This window comes from Stenella coeruleoalba, assembly GCF_951394435.1.
Source record: "Stenella coeruleoalba genome assembly, chromosome: 1".
NCBI classification, from domain to species: Eukaryota; Metazoa; Chordata; class Mammalia; order Artiodactyla; family Delphinidae; genus Stenella; species Stenella coeruleoalba.
This window is the reverse complement of record NC_137169.1, coordinates 172,422,444-172,442,196: the sequence shown is the minus strand read 5'-3', so window position 1 is coordinate 172,442,196 and position 19,753 is coordinate 172,422,444. Positions and strand designations below refer to the sequence as shown.

Here is a 19,753-nt window from a genome sequence, read left to right as displayed (position 1 = left end):
AATGTAGCCATTTCTTACTTTTTATGAAGTTCCTATCAGGCCAGTTCTTTCACTTCCTCACTAAAATGATACAGTGCAATATTACATATTATCAGGTACAATTGTAATGTAACCTAGTTTTCTGTGCTACTTTACAGACTGAATGTAGAAACTGACACTCCAAGAAAGAGACCAAAAATTAGTTCTTCATCCCAAGGACTTGTTAAACTCCAAGAAACATCATACTCAAATGATAATCAAATTACTTCTCAGAGTCCTTCTTCAAATGGAACTAAAAATGGTATAAGTAAATGTGTAGATTTTAAAGTTAAAGATATTAAATTGACAAATGTTAAGAGTGAGCTGGACCATGGAATTAAAAACTTTAGCAGTCCTAAGATTGCCAAAGATGTGAGACCTAAAGCTGAAGGCCAGGCAAGTGAAAAAAAATGGCCTCATCTACTTGCTCAGAGGAAGAAGATGAAGGAACTCAAGAAAGAAAGGTACAATAAATTTAGAGACAGTTCTGAAAAATATGTTTTGGAGAAATGCAAGAGAATCCAATTTTCTCAGGATTATAAGTCCAACAAGATAATTAAGGAACCCCTCGAATCTAGAAGAAGAATGATCAATTTCAAAATCCTAGGAGAATCCTGTGAAACCCTTCAGAAGCTTGTAGAAGAAGATGTCTTCAGTTTAGATTCTAACACGTTAAAGACCAAGCAGGAGAAAAAAGAATGCCTGGAAGGCTCCCAGTTTTCGTTAAATTTGACAAGGCACAAAAGTGAACATTTATTTTCAGATTCCACGTATAAGCAGACTGTTTGTGAGTGGGAAGGAAAATATCATGAGCATCAAAGAAGTAATGATTCAAGTTCTAGTGAAAACCTAACCAAGGTAAGGTAGTGCAAAATGAATATAGGCTTTAGCAAAGAGTTTTAATGTACTTAGGTTTGTGTTGTTTCTATTATAGATAATGATCATAGAGAGCTGATTGTATTTAGTCAGGAAGATAATGTTGATTCTTTTATTTTACCACGATAATTCCAACTTCCTTAGGAGGCTATCCTGGCAAGTATCAAGGATCCAAAATAAGAGGGAATGTGTAAAAATATAGAAAGAAGCCATTATAGATCGTTCTATCAGAAAAGCACTGTGACAGTCTTAGGCTCTTCTCTAACTCCAGGAACTATAGAACATCCAGGGCTTATTATTCCAAATAGCTATTCGTTTAACAAATTTTTTTTTGAATGCCCTATATGCCAGGCACCACAATCACTGTCTTTCTTTTCAGAGACTTACTTAATATGAGGAGACACAGAAACAGCCACCTCAGGTCTGATCAGTACTTATCACCTAATGTGGGAATACACAGCAAGGGATTAACATGGCCTTGGTGCACCGTGGAGGGATTAATTCAGGAAGGTTTACTGGAGGGGATAACAAGTAAACTGAGAACTGAGGATTGAATAGGAGTTATTCACGTGCAGACAAGATGGAGTGAGATGGGAGAAGCAGGGATGTTCCAGGCAAAGGGAACTGTGTGTACAGAGATCCAGGCTAGAAAGCTTGGCATATCTTGTTTTGCTTCTAAATTATGTAATAAGTCAGCATTTGTGGACTAATTTGAGAACCTAATTGCTACAGCCTTGTTTCTATGGCAAATAAAATTATTTATTGATACCTTTAAGACAACTTTTAGAACTTTGGAACTTCAGAAGTTCTGAAATTTAGAGACTGCTTAAAAACAGGTGGTGGTGGAGCCTACCTACTTTTAGGAATCAAGACTACAGAGTGTAGTATAAGATAACTTCCTTTGAAAAATGTAGGAATTGTAACTAGGGAGGCCAGAAGAGCTTGAGAGAGAGTACTCTTTGTTCACTGAACTTGAAGGAGTCCAAAGAAGGAAAGAATTGAGTTTGTTCTTTTTATTGCTTTCTTAAAGGACAGCTAGAGTTTTCTTCTTGTGCTCTGTAACCAGTTCTGTAGAGTAGCATGCAAGCAACGAATCTGAATTTTCCAGTATCAACATCTGAATCTGAAATTTCCAGTACAACATCTTTGTATCATTGTTTGGTGTTCCCCTCGTGCTGTACATCTGAGGAACAGTATGAGAAATCCCTGCACTGCATCTTACAGGTTTTTTTGCTCTCTGTGTAGAATTGCTACACAAACCAAAAGAGGTACATAGCATGAATATTAAGTTGTAGGGGAAGCAATTTTTGAATGATTACTTTTCAGTTATTGGAATTAAAACTCTTTATATTCCCTTGATAGCAGTCTTATCTGACTCAAAGTCATGTAGACACAGGAGCAGCAAGTAAATATTGTTCTTATCTTGAATATATTATCTTTAGCATATTATTGACAGTAGCTAATCATCTTAATATTATATTTGTTGTTTTGTTTTCCTCATGAATTCCTCAGTAGATAATTATCTTCCTAAAATAATGAGTGTACTTTACAAAGAAATAACTGTATTTTCTGGATTTAGTAATCCTGTTATGCTTTCCTAGGAGAAAGTGACTTATTTTGTTTCTTAGGTTTTATCGTCCTTTGATACAGACCCTTCTCAGTTTGCACCATCCCCTCACCATTGCTAACTAATGTTCTAGAGATTTGTGGTTTATAGGCCACTTTTATAAGTGGTATCCCACTTAATTCTTATGAGTCTGTGGGGTAGAGATTCATCAGTTTATCAAACATTAATTAAAGATACCTATTATGTGTTAGGTTCTAGGCATTTAGAGATGAATAAGATGCTTTTTACCCTCAAGAAGTTCCCAGGGAGGTAGATTAGTAAACAAATACAATTGCAAATACAGTGAAGTAAATATTAGAGCCCTAGGAATTTGGCTGGTATTAGTATAAATTTGGGAGTGAGTTAAGGAAGGGCTTATTAAGGTGGAGGTTCTTAAGCTTGGTATTGAAAAATGTGTAGAGCAAAGAATAGAAGTGTTGTCCTGTCAGGGGAGAGGGCCAGTTGTGTAATGGCCCAGAGTTACGAAATTGCATGGCAAGAGCCTACGTGGGCACTTAAGTTGTTCATTTTGACTTGAGTTGTGTAGAGAGTCTATAGAAGAGGAAGTTGGGGAGGAAGCGAGGGTCCAGAAAATGGATTTCTTTATCTCTCATGGGAAAGGTGGTTTTTTATCTTGTAGATAGTACAGAGCCATTGAAATGTAGTCAGGGAAGCAGTATAATCAGGTTTTTAGTTTGGAATCACTCTAGCAGATAAAACCATTTATACCATCATTATTGTTATTCCCTTTTGTCATCTCTAGGGAAGGCTTTATCCAGGTCCAAGTATTTAATAAAGCATGGTAGGGGAAGGCAAACATTTAACACCCACTAAGACTTTCTTTTATAATAAGGAGGAGGTTTTCCAGGACAACTGACACGAACTTTTCTGGATTTGGAGGTAACAGAAAATTTATTGAAATCACTGAAAGTGACCTGTGATCAACGAGAGTGAAGGGTAATAGTAAAAGAATGAAAAGAGTTCAAATGTCACGAGTTTCAGGAAGTTCTATAATAACCTCTAGCTTGGTTGGCACTCCTTAGCTGAAAAGAACCTAAAACTCTAGTGAGATTTAAAGTCAGGTAGAAAAGGCATTATAAAACCCAGGGTCATGGAATAGTAAAGCTATAATGGGCCTACGTGTGTGATGTATGTGGTGTTGTTGTATCCGGTGAAGATTGATGTTAGGTAGTTTGGGTAGAAGCTGAATTCCTAATAAAGCAACGTATGATACACTTGTTTAAAGAGGGTCTGTAATTTTTATACAGTGTCTTGTAAAATACCTGTGAGTTTGGTGCTTGGAGAATTCTTAGAAGATGATTTCGTTTAGTAGTGGCTTTTGCTGAGTTCCTTGTCACCTGTTTGTAGGGTTGAGTAAGTCTCATCCACTCACCAAAAATGCCAGTGAAAAATTGAGATTTTCAATCTTTGCTAGGAGACAAAAAATAAAACACCCATAAATGATAACATTTTTCAGCTTTTCCTCCCTCAGCCATATAATAATCTTCAAGTTCCCTTTGTTTTGTCATGTCACTTTTATAAATGGCTTACTTACTCCTGGATAAAAATTTCCCACCACCGAAGGCCAGCTCTTTTTACCTTTGCCATGGTTGTTGTGTTTCTTAGGGTGACATGTTTTATCCTAGAATACGAGTATTTTTAGGAATGTATATATATAGATGAGTAAACCCTAAAGAATTTCTACTATGTTTCATAACTTAATAGAATGAGGCTTTTCTATTCTAGGGGCAATTTTTCATCTGGGGGCAGTTTTGCCTCTTAGGAGGGCATTTGGCAACTGACTTGATGGAGACATTTTTTTTTTTTTTTCAGTTCATTGTTTTTCTTTTTATTGTGACTGTATAAGTATGTACCCCCAAACAACATAGTTTACTTGTCTTTAAACTGAAGTATAAATCCTTTTCTCTTCAACTCTATTTACAATCAGATTTTATCTCTATTACTCCACTGAAATTGCTTGGGCAAAGGAATGGAGACATTTTTGATTGTCAAGGTTGGGAGTGGGTAGATATCTAGTGGGTAGAGGGAAGAGATACTTCTAAACATCCTACAACGCATAGGATAGCCCCCAAAACAAAGAATTACCTGATCCCAAATGTCAGTAGTGCTAAGGTTGAAAAACCTTACTCTAGGTATATGCTTCGTAACTAATAAAATTACTTTTCATTTCAGAGTTTTGAAGCACCGTGTTCTTCAGTGTCACTTGAAAGTATTCAAGATACAGATCAAGAGGTTACTGATATATTTATTTACTCTGAATATTTTTAATGAAATTAAGTCAAAGGTTCCTATTTCAATAAAATATAATGAGTATAAAAACCTTGATAGTATGAAAATAACAGTGATGTCACTGCCTAATTCAATACGTAAGTTTTTATGAAGCCATGAAAAACTGTTTGGAGAAGTATTTACATTTACTTTATCACCTTTTGGGCTTTTTTTCTAATAACCTCTAATCTGTTTTGACAGAGTATCTTTTTTTTTTAATTAATTAATTAATTTATTTATTTTTGGCTGTGTTGGGTCTTTGTTTCTGTGCGAGGGCTTTCTCTAGGTGCAGCGAGCGGGGGCCACTCTTCATTGCGGTGCGCGGGTCTCTTGCTGTCGTGGCCTCTCTTGTTGCGGAGCACAGGCTCCAGATGCGCGGGCTCAGTAGTTGTGGCTCATGGGCCCACTTGCTCCACGGCATGTGGGATCTTCCCAGACTAGGGCTTGAACCCGTGTCCCCTGCATTGGCAGGCAGATTCTCAACCACTGCGCCACCAGGGAAGCCCCTCTAATCTGTTTTGAATAAAGAGCATGGAGCCTGTGGCCCACAAGTTACATGAATTTTAAATTAATGTTATGTTTTTGCATGCTTATGCCTTGGCTTGCCAAAATGCAGTATGATATTAGCATGTTTTGCCTCATTTTTCTAATTAGCAACAAGATGGACATTTCTTCAAAGAAAATGAGGGCACATACATTTATTTTTTACCTGTTGCTTCATTTCTCAGCTAGAATCTCCTGGTTGAACCTCGTAGAATTATTGCATACAATTTTATCTTCCCTGCTTCTAAATTAAAATTAGATTCATAGAACACTTTGTGTTTTTCTATTTAAAGGAGACTTTAAAACCATACTGATTGCTTTTTATTTGTGACAGTCAGTTATACTTTTATGTCTTTTGGGTCAATGCTCCTTGAGAGAAGAAAGATTTCTCACCTCTGCTCTAAAGTTAGATTATACTTTAATTTCTTTGCATCAGAATACATCAGGGAACTACTTCCCTGAAGTGAGAAGGGTATTAAGATATGGATTTCAGTTTTTGATGGTTCATAAACAATCTTAGAAATCTTAGGAAAAGTGCTCATCATCCAGATAAAAACATATTTGGCTCCTAAAATACTTTGAAGTGAGAATGGGAATGAGAATTAACTTGTTTTGGAAGTCTGTTTTGTACTAGGCTCTGTGTGAGGTTCTTCACATTATTTCATTTAATCCTTACGAAAAATACTAAAAGGATACAGATATTTAATATTCCTATTGTGTAGATAAACTGAGACCCATGGTTGTTAAATAATATGCTTGCCTAAGGTTGTAGAAATAATAAAGTAAGAAGAGAAGAGCTATATTAGAAACCTTGTGTATGTTTATAAATCTGTATTCTTTTATCATGTGGCTTTCATATTTTTGTAAATATTTTTCTTTCCACAAACTATCTCATATTAAGTGAATTAAGAATTAATTGCTTTTTTCTCTTACTAATCTGCAGAGAAACTAATTCAAAATATTTTGCTGCGGGTCTTTTGCAATTTAGATGCAGATTGTAGAAGAGCTTCACGCTGCACGTGTGGGAAAAAGTGTGGATTTAACTGTGGTTCCACCTTCTGGAGAGTTAACAAGTATGGAGATTGACTTGGTGGAAGATGATGTACATTCCTCTTCTGGTATATCCTATATGCATATGACAGTTTTATGATCTCCTATATTTTCTTAAGAATTAATGTGCCGACATTCAATTTTTATAATATTTAGAGGAAAAATGTTAAAATTTGCTTATTTGAAATAATAAAGTATATTTCTTTTAGCTACAGGAATCAGGTCTAAGGTTTGTCTTACCATCATTTGCTTTATATATCTCACATTATTAGGCAGTTAGACATATTTTCTCTTTCACCTTTTGCCAAGGGGCAGTAATCAGAGTTATGAGCTGTCTTTTATTTTTGCTCTTAATCATAACTTTTAACAATTTCAGCTTTGTAAAGCACTGATCAGAAATAATGCAAATTGCTCAAAGGTATTATATTCATGGATTTCTTATTTATATAGTAAAATTGTGATTATTCTCACTCCTTGGAGAAGATAATGATAGATATTACCCAAAATATGTTAGTATACTGTTTTGAATTGTATTTGTAAAAATAGTAATGCTATGTTACATTCACATTGCATTTTTCAATTTATTAAGTGTTTTCCTATGCATCAACTTATCTGTTCCTCACATGACCCTATGAAATAACAGTGCTAGTATTATCTTTTTTCTTTCATTTACATATATTTGTTTTTTCAGTTATATTTCAGAGTACATTAAAATTAGCTTATGATTCCTAAGTACGTAACTACCAGTGATCGAGTACAGGGTTTGGCAACATAGTTACTGCTGGTGCAAGTTAATTTATGATTTAAAATCCACCCGTAAGCAATATACAATATTCTATTGGTGGATAATTAAACACTGATTACTGTTCTTTCTCTTAAGAATTGGAGTAAATGCATTTTTGTTTTTATTGTCTAAAGTACTGCCTTAAGAATGCTATCAAAGTTCTGTGATATCAAAATTGTAGTTATTATACAAGTCTGTTATCAAATGTCATGAAATCCTCACTTTGCTCTTTTTCTTTAGCAAATACTGCTTCAGACAAAAAGCTTTTAATTGTTGTTGACACAAATATACTGATGAATCATCTCAAATTTGTTAGAATTTTGAAGACAACAGAAATCTCAGGTATTTATAGAACATATTTACCGATTCTGATTTTCTTATTTGAGTTGGTACTTTATATGAACAGTGATGTGGGTTCCCCCCCCCACAAACTTATTTCCATTTGGATATGTTATTAAGTATGTGTGTGTATATATACATGAAGCATAATCAACTTAAGTTAAAAACAAAAAAGCCTTTACACGTTAACCTAGCTTCTAAACTTACTCTTTTGTGATTTCCAGTAGTATTTATTTTTGTAACATTCTCTTGACACTTATATCTGGTTTTAGTTCCTATTTTTATCTATTATCTCTTCATTCAGATTGTGAATTTCTTTAAAACTTTTAATTTTCCTATAGCAGTTTGATTTAGTAGCTCAATACATATTTGTTGACATCTAAGAAATCTTTTTATTTTTTAGGCTTTGACAGGCTTGTGTTAATAATTCCCTGGGTTGTTGTGCAAGAGCTGGATCGTATGAAGGCAGGAAAATTACTGAAACGTGCCCAGCACAAAGCTATACCTGCCGTTCATTTCATCAATGACGGTCTCAAAAATCAAGATAGAAAGCTATGGGGTCAGTCAATACAACTTGCATCTCAAAAACTTTGTAAGTATTGTTCTCTCAGGGTGCTTCTTGATTAAGATTTGTTTGGACGCTGACTCATTAATGAAGGGAAATGGTGCAGAACTTTAAAAAAAATTAACAGTATTACAGTGTGAAATGGCAGGGCATAGTGATGCTTTGGCATATTCTGTTAGGCTTGGTTTGGAGGCCTTTGATTTTTATTTTTCTGCTTCTCCTAGACCTTCTTAGGTTATGTCCATATTTCACAGAGACTGACTGTATAGTTCTGTATGCATAGTTGTCTATATTACAGTACTTTGGATTCTTTTTTTAAAATACCATGTTGAGTGATGAGGCCACTAAGTGATCTATGTTTCTAATCATCACTGCATGCAGTTAATATAATGCAGAGGCAGGCATTGTTTTCCTCTCATTTGTCACAACCTGTAATAAGGAGGTATTTTTATTATAGAGGTCTATAGATTTTCTCCTGATTTTTTTCCATATTAGTTTTTTTTTTTAGTCATTTAAAAATCTTAGAACCTAAGTATGTTCTTCATGTTTTTAGATTTTTTATACAATTTTTTTAAATTAATTAATTAATTTATAGCTGTGCTGGGTCTTCGTTTCTGTGCAAGGGCTTTCTCTAGTTGTGGCAAGCGGGGGTCACTCTTCATCACACACGCAGGCTCAGTAATTCTGGCTCACAGGCCCAGTTGCTCTGCAGCATGTGGGATCCTCCCAGACCAGGGCCCAAACCCGCGTCCCCTGCATCGTCAGGCGGACTCTCAACCACTGCGCCACCAGGGAAGCCCCCATGTTTTTATTTTACTTTTTAATTTTTTTTTAACATCTTTATTGGAGTATAATTGCTTTACAACGGTGTGCTAGTTTCTGCTTTCTAACAAAGTGAGTCAGCTATACATATACATATATCCCCATACCTCCTCCCACTTGTGTCTCCCTCCCACTCTCCCTATCCCACCCCTTGTTCTTCATGTTTTATATAACTATTTGGAAAAAGATCTGTGTGTAAAGCAACACTGTTGCCTCTGCAGAGTTTATACATACATTTAGAGGATATATTTCATTCTTTAAAAATTGGTTTCTTTCCAACTCAGAAATATTTGTATATGTAGATTTATCTTATTTTAAATATGGATTTATGTTGTCTACTGTATCCATATTTACTATAGGATATGAAATAATTCATCTTTAGATGAATCTAATCACGAAATTAACCCTGAGAAGACTTTTGGCACAGCTGTTTAGTCTTAAATCTTTGAAGAAAAAGGGCCTCTCCCATTAATTTCTTTATTTATTCTCTTTACAAATATTTATTAGCTGTTAGTATATTCCAAATACAATGCTTATGCATTTTGAGTAGGAACATCATGTGCTGTTTAAGAGCTTTTAAAGGAAACCACTAAAAAAAATCACGTATTAGAGTTAAGAAAATATTAAAAATATTAAAATTAAAAACATATTAAATTGAACACCTTAGATGGTCTTTTTTTGTTTTTACTTTCCGTTATGAAAACTTTCAAATGCAGTGTAATATAATATAATATAATAATGAATCCCTATGTACCTCTCACTCATTTTCAGTGATTCTCAACATTTTGTCATTCTTGTTTATTCTCTCATTTCCTTTTCCCCTTCTCCCCCAACTCCTGGAACGCCTGTAGTACTTTGGTATGTATTGCTAACAGATAGGACTTTTTTAAAAAACAGCCATGCAGTTAACAAAACCTCTGATCTAAACCATCATTTCAGTAAAACCCCGATCCTTAAGAAGAGGTGGGAATTTTTTTTTACTCTTAACCTTTTATTGTTTTTCTTTGTTAGTTGATACAAATTGTGTTTTATTATATAATTATATAGATGATGATAATAATAGACAACATGGCCATTACTCTCCAGACCTTTTTCTAAGTGCTTTACAGCTAATATCTCATTCAAACCTTATAGTATTTGTGGAAGATAAATTCTTATTAGATCCATTTTATTGATGAGGAAATTGAGACATAGAGATGTTAAGAACTTGTCCTAAATGGAATATCTGTCCCTTCAGTAGATTGACTTTGAGACTTATTTTAGAAGAGCTAATTTTAGAATAGATATTTTGGCCACATTTATTATTTATCGATGCTTGTTATGTTTCTTTTGATTTTTCCATTTTTATGTGCTTTTTTGATACTTTGACTTCTTCAGTCTATGCTTTTTGGGTTATTAAGGAGGATAAATCATAGTAGTGGTCTCAAACTTCTGTGCTGCTTCGATTTCTGGGTCTTCCTTGATATCCATATTTCACTTTAAAGCTTAAATTGATATTATTTGATCTTTGTTTTGTTAAATTGCACTTTTAGTTGTAAGGTTGTAGATAGATTATTTGTGTAATTGTCTGTGTCAGATAAATCCTTTATGTGTTTCACTGTATCATTGTTATCTGTCAAACTGATTATTTAAAACATTCTTTATATAAAATCTAATGTAACATTTATTCTGTTGATAGTGATTCTATGATATCCTTTAGAAATATCCTTAGTCACTTTTATCATAATAAAATTATATTTTATATTCTAATGGTAAATTGAAATTCTTATGTAAAAACTTAATTCAGGATTATTGAGTGAAATTAAAGTACTTGCTTGGAGAAAAGCAAGAACAAAACAGTCTTTACACTTTACATCTGTCGAGCACATTTGCCACTAACTCTAATAATTGCTTATCTTGCTGTATTATTATCTTTTATGTAATCACAGTATTATAACAATGTTTTTTTTTAGACAAGCATTTTCCATTAAAAAAAAGAAAAATGCCACAAATTGAATGCAGATAGTCCATGTTAAAATAGCCTTAGTTGACCATAATTTTAGTGTTGTCCTTACTCTTTTCAAAATTGTGTTTATTTGATGTAGTATGCATTATGGTGAGAAGAGAATAGGATTTGAAATGTGATTGACCTGGGTTTATAAGCTGACCTAGGGAAAGTTGAAGGTGAGGAAACTGAGTAAATGAAATGGGGGGAAATGACCTCCCCCTGAAAAAAATGGTTGTGAAGATTGGTTGAGCTAATATATTACTTAATGATTTATGGTTTGGAATAGGCGATAATTCTTTTGTGTCCTTTTACATGAGAAGGTTATACAGATTGATTAGAAAAACTAAAAATCCCTTTCCCCTAAATGGACATAGATTATTAATAGGTAATTCACAAAAGAAGTACAACTAGTCAGTCCTTTGTTCAAGGCAAATATTTTCCTGTTTGCTATTTTTAATATTGTTAATTTCTTATGTATAAAGTTTTAGTTTATATCTTTCACTTTTTCCTTTGTTTTTTTATTGCTTCTATGTTTAGAAAGCTGCTCCTTCCCAGCACTTGATAGGAACACAGTGCTCAGTGCATTGGGAATATAAATTAGTAACTTTTCAGGAGAGCAATTTATTAGTGTGTATTAAGAAGCCAAAAGAGATGGTTCTCTTTCTAGAAATTATTTTAAAGAAATAATCAGAGATGCTCACAGTGGTTTATATAAATAATGTTCATCACAGCATGATTTATGCAGCAAAAAAATTGGAAACCATCTGTCTAACAGTTGTAGAAGTTACGTATAATGATGTAGTCATATGAGAGAATATTGTATTTTGAAAAACGTTAATGATGTGTGATATTAAAATAAGATTTAAAAGAATATAAAGTGCAATCCCAAATTTCTTAGATTAAGTTAGAGAAAAACAAATATCATATGACATCACTTATATATGGAATCTATAAAAAATTAATACAAAAAAACACTTAGAAATTTGTCTCAGTTCTGAAGGCTAGGAGTCTAAAATCAGTGTGTCAGCAGGGTTGTTTCCTTCTGAGGGCTTTGAGAGAAAGATCTGTTCCAAACTGCTCTTCTTGTCTTATAGATGGCCATCTTCTCCCTATGTCTATTCACATCGTCTTCTCTCTGTGCACGTCTGTCTCCAATTTTCCCCTTTTTAATAAGAATACTAAGTCCTATTGGATTAGGGCTGACACTAATAGACTCACTTTAACTTGCAAAAAGAATAAAAAACAAAAATAAGATTTAAAAGAATATGAAGTACAATCCCAAATTTCTCAGATTATGCATGTATACTTATAGATGGTGGATATTGGTAATATTGAGCTGATGGAATTATGAGTTATTTTAATTTTCTTAATATTTGCTGAATTTTCCAGATTTTCTATAATTATTTTATTTTTATAATTAGGTAAAAATAATTAAAAGCAAAAATAAAGTTATCTGACACCTCCCACATGAGACATTTATTCCATCATTTTTATATTTTCTTTTATTATATTTTTGTTGAATCATTTATCTGCCAAATATTTGTACCAGACACTTCTAAGTGTTGAGGCTGCAGCAGTGAATGAGACATACGAGGCCTGCTGTTGAGAAGCTTTAATTCTATTAAATGTTAAAAATCATATTAACTATAATTTATACAGAATTTATTTTGGTGTTGAATGTGAGTAGAGGTTGTTGCTGTTGAAGTGCCATTTAAGCTGAGTCTTAAGTAATAAATATATGCTACTTAAGGAACACATGATATAAGCATATATTGGGCCAAGTGTTTCATAAATTTTCTCATTTAATCATCCTGTTAAGCAGTTTGTCCATTATTACATGTCCAGTATGTGGGAAAGCAGGGATTCAAACCCAGATCAGTCTGTTTTCAGAGTCTGTTTTGTTCACTTTTGAATAGTACCTGAGCAGGTGCTCAAAAATATTTGTTGATAAAATATTTCATGAATATTCTTGTAGTTTTAGGTATATCTTCCAGGCCCATGTGTCCTAGAAAAAATGACAGAACAGGTAATCTTGAACTTTGATACCTTTAGGGCATGTACTGTAGCCTTTAAACATCCTTCTTTTGGTCAAATTGAGTTACTAAAGTTAACCAGTGATTTTGAGCTGCCCATTTTGCATTATTGTGGTATTTACTCTGTGAGCTAAAAGAAGGAAAATTGACTGCTATAATACATGTCTGGCTGGCTGGCTGGTTGTCTGATTAAAGAACTGAATCACGTCTCCCTGAGGCTCATGCTGTGAGATCAGTTGAGTTCTGTCTAGCTTTCACCACGAGATTGTGAGATCCCAAAGAGCTTGTCTTTTGAATGTCCAGTTACCTAGCATAGGCACCTGGTGCAAATTAGACCCTATATAAATATTTATTGAATGCATGAATGAATTTTCTAATTTGATAGTTTAGAGGACTAAGTGACTGTAGGCTAAAAGTTGAGGGGAAAAAAGGTTATAATCTGGGAACAAAGTTGAGTCTCACTGTCCAGTACATCTTGAATTTCAGTGTGTAAGAGAGTTGCCAAAGGCTTAAATCAATTTTTGGGTTCAGGCTCCAAAGATTCTTTTCCAGAAATGGGTCTGGGTAAGTACCCCAGGGAGTTCTGAGGCAAGTAGTGTAAGGACTTATAAGAAATGCTGTCTTTGGTCCTATTCCTACACATTACATTATTTTCACAAAAAAACAAGCTTACTACATGCTTTAAGGCTTGGAGAATGCTAGAGGACACTCTGTCAGCCACATATTAGCATTTGTTAGAAATTACTTTTTGTATTCTCTGCCTAGCGCCTGTGTTGCCTTCTTCTGTACATCTCTCTCTAAATGTTATTGCTTAGAGTTTAAGAAAAAGCAGACACATGAAAGTGGTTCTGTTGTTGGCAGAACAGTTGCTTATAATTTTACAGACCTCTTTTAAGTTGTTAATTTTAAGCATGATGTAATCATATAATTTACTTATGTTAAGTCACTAAGTGACTGAACTGAGACTAGATTCGTAGCTTTTGGTTTCTAATATGGCATTTAACCTACTGATCAGATTTTTTCCGTTGGGTTTATTAATAGGCATATCCTATTCCATTTTACTGATAGTAGCAAACTAATCAGTTTATTAAACCCACAACTATATGCTACCTGAATTCTAGATCCAGAATTTTCAAGACATTGTTTTTGTTGTGTCTTATCTTCCTCTTCTTATTTAAAAAGTTTTCTTTCTTTTAGATGATTTGATTTGTATATATGGCCTAGATTATTCATACAGTTCCCAGATTTTTAGTGTGCTTATTGATTGTTGCTTTTACTAAATTTGCAGATGGATTGAGCGATGAGAACAATGATGACCGTGTATTAAAATGCTGTCTTCAGTACCAAGAATTATTCCCTTGTTCTCTTGTTATTTTGTGCACGTGAGTTTCATTATCATTTTACTCTTTTTTTAAAAATAGTGACTTATATTAAAGAATTTTTAAAAATCATACTGTGTCCCCCATACCAAGATGAAAAACATACATACTTTTCTAAATCTGCCAGTAAGTATATTCAGTTATATCTCACATTCTTATAATGTGCAAGCTATAGAAGAATGAGATTTGAATCTCATGGTTTCATTTCAACTTAAGTTATTTGATATTTAGAAAACTTTTGAAAAAGCAGGGAAAGTCAGTTTAACATCCCCAAAAAATAGAAATAAAAATCTGACATTTTTGGTCATGAGGCAGGAGAGTTAATTAACTAATTAATTAATTTGTGGAGAAGGGCTAAGTTTGTTGCAGTTATATCCTTGATGCCTGTGATAGAGTTAGAGTTGGAATTTTGGATCTACCACTTAATCAGCTTTGTGTCCTTGGAAAGTTGCTTAATGTTTCCTCATGTGTAAAATATAGGGAGGATAATAATACCTGCCTTTATAAGGTTATTGTGAGTATTTAGTCCGAAAAAATATATATATGACTTAGAAGAGTGCCTAGCACATAAAATTATCTCAAGAGTTTTTTCCTCCTCCTCCCTTCCTGATTCCATTCCTCCATTCCCAACTAATGTATTCATAACTTAGTTCTAAGGTAAAAGTATCATAATGTTAAGCAAAATTGTATTCATCATGTATGAGAAAAGGCTTTAAAGGAACTGATAAGAGCAATTTTAATTTGCAGTTTTAGTCTGAATTGTATTCACTGAAAAATGGGCTTTTTACAGTTTCATGATCATGCCTAAGTTCTCTGAAATGGAGTGATTATAGAAATGAATAGCCATAAGATTTTTCTTGTAAGGGGGCTTGGTCAATTATCATTTTAGCTGTGTTCAAAGATAATGTTATTTTTTTATATTAAAGGAAATATTACAGATTTCTATCTCTAGTTTCAAATTATTTTTTAATCTAGGACATAATATATCATGTTGGAGTTTGTTGAAGGCTGAAATAGAATTAGTAATATGTTAATCATTTTGAATTTGTGATAAACTAAAATTGAGAGATAATTTTTATATATTTGTTATTTTTTTAGTTCAACTTAGAATGAAAATTAAATTGGTGAGATTTTGTCAGTCCTCCATTATTTCTGCAGTCACTGTTTTGGAATTAACAGATGTAACAGTTTTTAGTGAAATGAAAATTTGTAGTCAGACTTTACTTTTAACTGACATCATCAGGCAAGCCTGTTTTTTATTTTTTCCTATAAAGTGTGATAATCATACTGTGTTAAGTCACACATACTTAATGTGAGGATACATTTATATTACTTAAATGGATGATGATTATAATAATTAATATTAATAACAACACTGATTAGGGGAACCCTTCTATAAACACTATATACTATACCTCATTCTAAGTGCTTTACTCATATTTACAATCCTAAATATGGGCCAGGAACCCCCAGTTAATATCTCTAGTCCACATCTCTCTTCTAAAGTCTCGACTAGTATATTCATCTACTTATTTGATATCTCTGTTTGGATGTCTCCTAGACATCTGGGACCTACCATCTCCAAAAATGAACTCTTGATCTTTCCTTCTAAACTGTTCTCCATCTGAATAAAAAGTGCCATCTTCCACCCATTTGCTAAAGCCAGAAACCTAGGAGTCATTTTTGATTCCTGCCTTTCCTTCGTAATCTATATCCAGTTAAATAGCAGGTCTTGTATGGTCTTCTTTTCTTTGTCTACTCTGCCACCATCCGATGTCAAGTGATGTTATTTTTCCTGTTCCTTTTCTGTTCTAAGACCCATTATGCTCTCTACTTCAATACTTACTTTCCATTTATTTTTCAAAAAGTAATAATGGTATTTTTAATTTTTAAAAAGTTTCGTTATGAAGAATTTCAACAACTTTCAAAATGAAGAAGAGTTAATAAACTCCTAAATACTCAGTTACAACAATTATCAAGATTCTACCATTCTTCTATTATCTATATTTCTGTCCCCCTATATGATTATTTTTATACAGTTCTTTTTATTTTAAGGGAAAATGTATAATATTAAAATGCCCAAATCTTAACTATACAGTGTTGACAGTGGATACCCTGGTGTAGCCCACATCTCTCTTGATACATAGAATATTTCCATTACCCCAAAAAATACTCTCATGCCCCTTTTGTGCTCTTTTCCTAGTTTCTTAAGGTGGACGCTTAGATCATTTTTTGAGACTGCTGTAAATTTCTCTTTAAGCACTGCTTTAGCTGCATTCCACAAATTTTGATATGTTGTGTTCTTATTTTCATTCAATTTAATATATTTTATAATTTTCAGGAATTCCCCGGCAGTCCAGTGGTTAGGACTCAATGCTTTCACTGCCAGGGCCCTGGTTTGGATTCGATCTCTGGTCGGGGAACTAAGATCCTGGAGCCATACGGCATGGCCAAAAAAAAAAAAAATTATAATTTTCCTTATAATTTCCTTTTGACCCATAAGTTATTTAGATATTTGTTACAATTAATTCCACATATTTTCAAAATTTCCAGTTATCTTTTGTTATTGATTTGCTCTTTAATTCTGTTATGACTTGAGAACATAATTTATATGATTTCTATTCTTTTAAATTTGTTAAACTTTGTTTTATGACCAAGAATAAGGTCTAACTTGGTGAATATTTTATGTGCACTTAAGAAGAATGTATTCAGCTCTTGTGGGTAGAGTATTCCATAAATTTTAAATAGGTCAATTTTATTGATAGTGTTGTTCATGTCTTCTATAACCTTACTAATTATCTGTCTACTTGTTCTATGATTACTGAGAGAGAAGTATTGAAATTCCCAACTGTAATTGTGGATTTGTTTACTTCTCCTTTCTGTTCTCTTTGTTTTATTTCATGTATTATGAAGCTCTTTAGTCAGAGGCATACACATTTAGGATTGTCTTCTTGGTGAATTGACACCTTTCTCATACAATGTCTCACTTTGTTAGTGATAATATTCCTGGTTCTGAAGTTTCCTTTGTTTAGTATTAATATTACTACTCCAGTTTTGTTTGCTTAATATTTATATTGTATATCTTTTTCATCCATTTACTTTTAACCTATCTGTATCTTTATATTAAAGTATTTTGTGGATAGCATGTAGTTGGTACTTTTCTTTTTTTCCATTCTGACAATTTCTGTCTTTTTAATTGATGAGTTTCTACTATTCACAGTTAATTGGTTGGATCAGAATCTACCATTTTGCTAATTATTTTCTATTTGTTCAGCTATTCTTTCCTTCCTTTTCCTTTTTTTTGCTTGGATTAATTGTGGTGCCATTTTATCTCCATTATTGACTATACCTTTTTGAAAAAACTTTTTAATGGTTACTTCAGTGTTTATAATATACAACTTTACTTGATCAAAGTCTACCTTTAAATAATATTATATTGTTTCATGTATATTGTAAGGATTTTAATATGCTTCATATTTCTCCCCCTGTTTTTGCTATCATTGTCATATATATAACCTTTACAGAAACAATAAACACAATACTTTGCTAATATTTTTGCTTCAGCCATTTACCATCTAAAGCAATTAAAAATAAAGTGAATATTTTAATCTTGCATTCCATTTTTAGCACTCTTCATTTCTTTTTTTGGATCCAAGTTTCTGTCTGGTGTCAGATTTCTGGTCATATTCATTTTGCCCAAACAACTTTCTTTGACATGTTAAATCTGTTGGCAGAGAATTTTCTGGTTTTATTTGTCTGATAGTGTATTTATTTATTTATTTTTGAAAGATATTTTTACTAGATATACAATTCTGGGTTGATTTTTTTTTTTTTTTCTTCTGGTATTTTAAAGGTGTCGCTCCATTTTCTTCTAGCTTGTTTGGTTTCTGATGAGAAGTCTGCTGTAAATGTTGTCTTTTTCCTCTGTGTGTAATGTGTCTTCTTTTCCCCTCTCATTGCTTTCAAGACTTTGTCTTTTGTTTTTTTAGCAGTTTGTTTTAGCAGTCTTTAGCAGTTATGGCCAGTTGTTTGTGTGTATGTTTGTGGTAGAGGAGAGGAAATTATCCTGCTTGATATTCTCTGAGCTTCTTGGATCTATGGTTTGGTGTTCATTTTTAGTTTTGGAAAATTCTCAGCCAAATATTTCTTCAGATATTTCTTCTGCCCCATTCCTTCTTTTCTCCTTCTGGTATTACAGAATTACATTGTAGTAGTCAGCATCCATGATGACTCCAGTGATCCCTGCCTCTTAGTATTTTTTGTTTGTTTGTTTTTTCTTTCTTTTTTTTGGCTGCACTGCATTGTGAGATCTTACTTAGTTCCCTGACCAGGGATGGAACCCAGGCCTCCTACAGTGGAAGTGCAGAGTCCTAACCACTGGACTTCCAGGGAATTCCCTGTGCCTCTTAGTATTAATGCCCTTGTGTAGTTCTTTTCTACATTGTACCAGGATTGGTTGTCTGTGTGACAGATAGCATGCATCAGAAGCGATGGTGTGTCACTTCTTAGATTAGGTTATAAAAGACTGGGAATTCCTTCTTGGGCACTCTTGTTTCTTCCATCTCTCTTGGATCACTTGTTGTGGGGAAGCAAGTTCCATGCTGTGAGGAGCCCTGTGGAGAGGCCCACATGCTGAGAAACTGAAGCCTCCAGACAAAAACCAGTGAAGGGCTACTCCTGCCTATAGCCACATGAATGAGCAGCAATTAAATCTTGAGATAACTGCAACCCCAGGCAATAGCACGCTTCACCTTTGTGAGATACCATGAGCCAGAACCATTCAGTCAAGCTACTCTCAGATCCCTGACTCTTAGAAGCTGTGTGAGATAATAAATGTTTTTTCAAGCTGCTAAATTTTGGGGATTAATTGTTACACAGCAGTAGACAACTAATACATGCATGTATATTGGACCATTTGATATTGTCCAACAGCTCTTATGTATTTTTTTAACCTTTTATTCTCTTTTTGTTTCAGTTTGGATAATTTCTTTTGACCTGTCTTAATGTATGTTGTTTCTTTCCTCACTTGTGTTGAGTCTGTTGAGGAGCCTGCTGAAGGCATTCTTCATTTCCATCTGGTTTTACATGCTATTCACCTTTTTCATTAGAGCCTCTAACAGATTAATCAAAATTATTTAAAATTTCCTATCAGATAGTTTCAACATCTGTGTCATGTCTGAGTCTGGTTCTGTTGATTGCTTTGTCTTTTGGCAGTGTGTTGCTTTTTTTTCTGGGCAGAATTTATATGCAGATTTTAGGACTCACCTTCTCTGTGGTTTCCTCCCTTCTTCAGGTTCCGCCTTAACTTTCTGTATGCTCTGGCCAGTCCTGAACAGTGCCCTCTGACATTTCAAGCCATAAATGCTGTGGCTTTCTGTTGTAAGGCAGTGATAAATTAGGGAATACCCTCAGGCAAAAAGATAGAAAATTGTAGCTCTTACCAGTGCAGCATCTGCTTCTTG

At 33.6% G+C, this 19,753-nt stretch overlaps 1 protein-coding gene across 4 annotated transcripts in view; it reads left to right on the top strand.

The window, feature by feature from the left end:
• The window catches only part of SWT1 (SWT1 RNA endoribonuclease homolog), a 94,713-nt gene that overhangs the window by 11,134 nt on the left and 63,826 nt on the right, over positions 1 to 19,753 (top strand). For all 4 annotated transcript variants that reach the window (XR_013827231.1, XM_079914133.1, XM_079914132.1 and 1 more), the window contains 6 exons: positions 138 to 876; positions 4,694 to 4,753; positions 6,321 to 6,450; positions 7,407 to 7,508; positions 7,909 to 8,097; positions 14,201 to 14,294. Coding sequence is in view for 3 of the 4 variants with exons in the window: in XM_079914133.1 (XP_079770259.1) it covers positions 138 to 876; positions 4,694 to 4,753; positions 6,321 to 6,450; positions 7,407 to 7,508; positions 7,909 to 8,097; positions 14,201 to 14,294 (1,314 nt within the window). In the remaining variant the exon portion in view is untranslated. The remainder of the gene's footprint in view (positions 1 to 137; positions 877 to 4,693; positions 4,754 to 6,320; positions 6,451 to 7,406; positions 7,509 to 7,908; positions 8,098 to 14,200; positions 14,295 to 19,753) is intronic.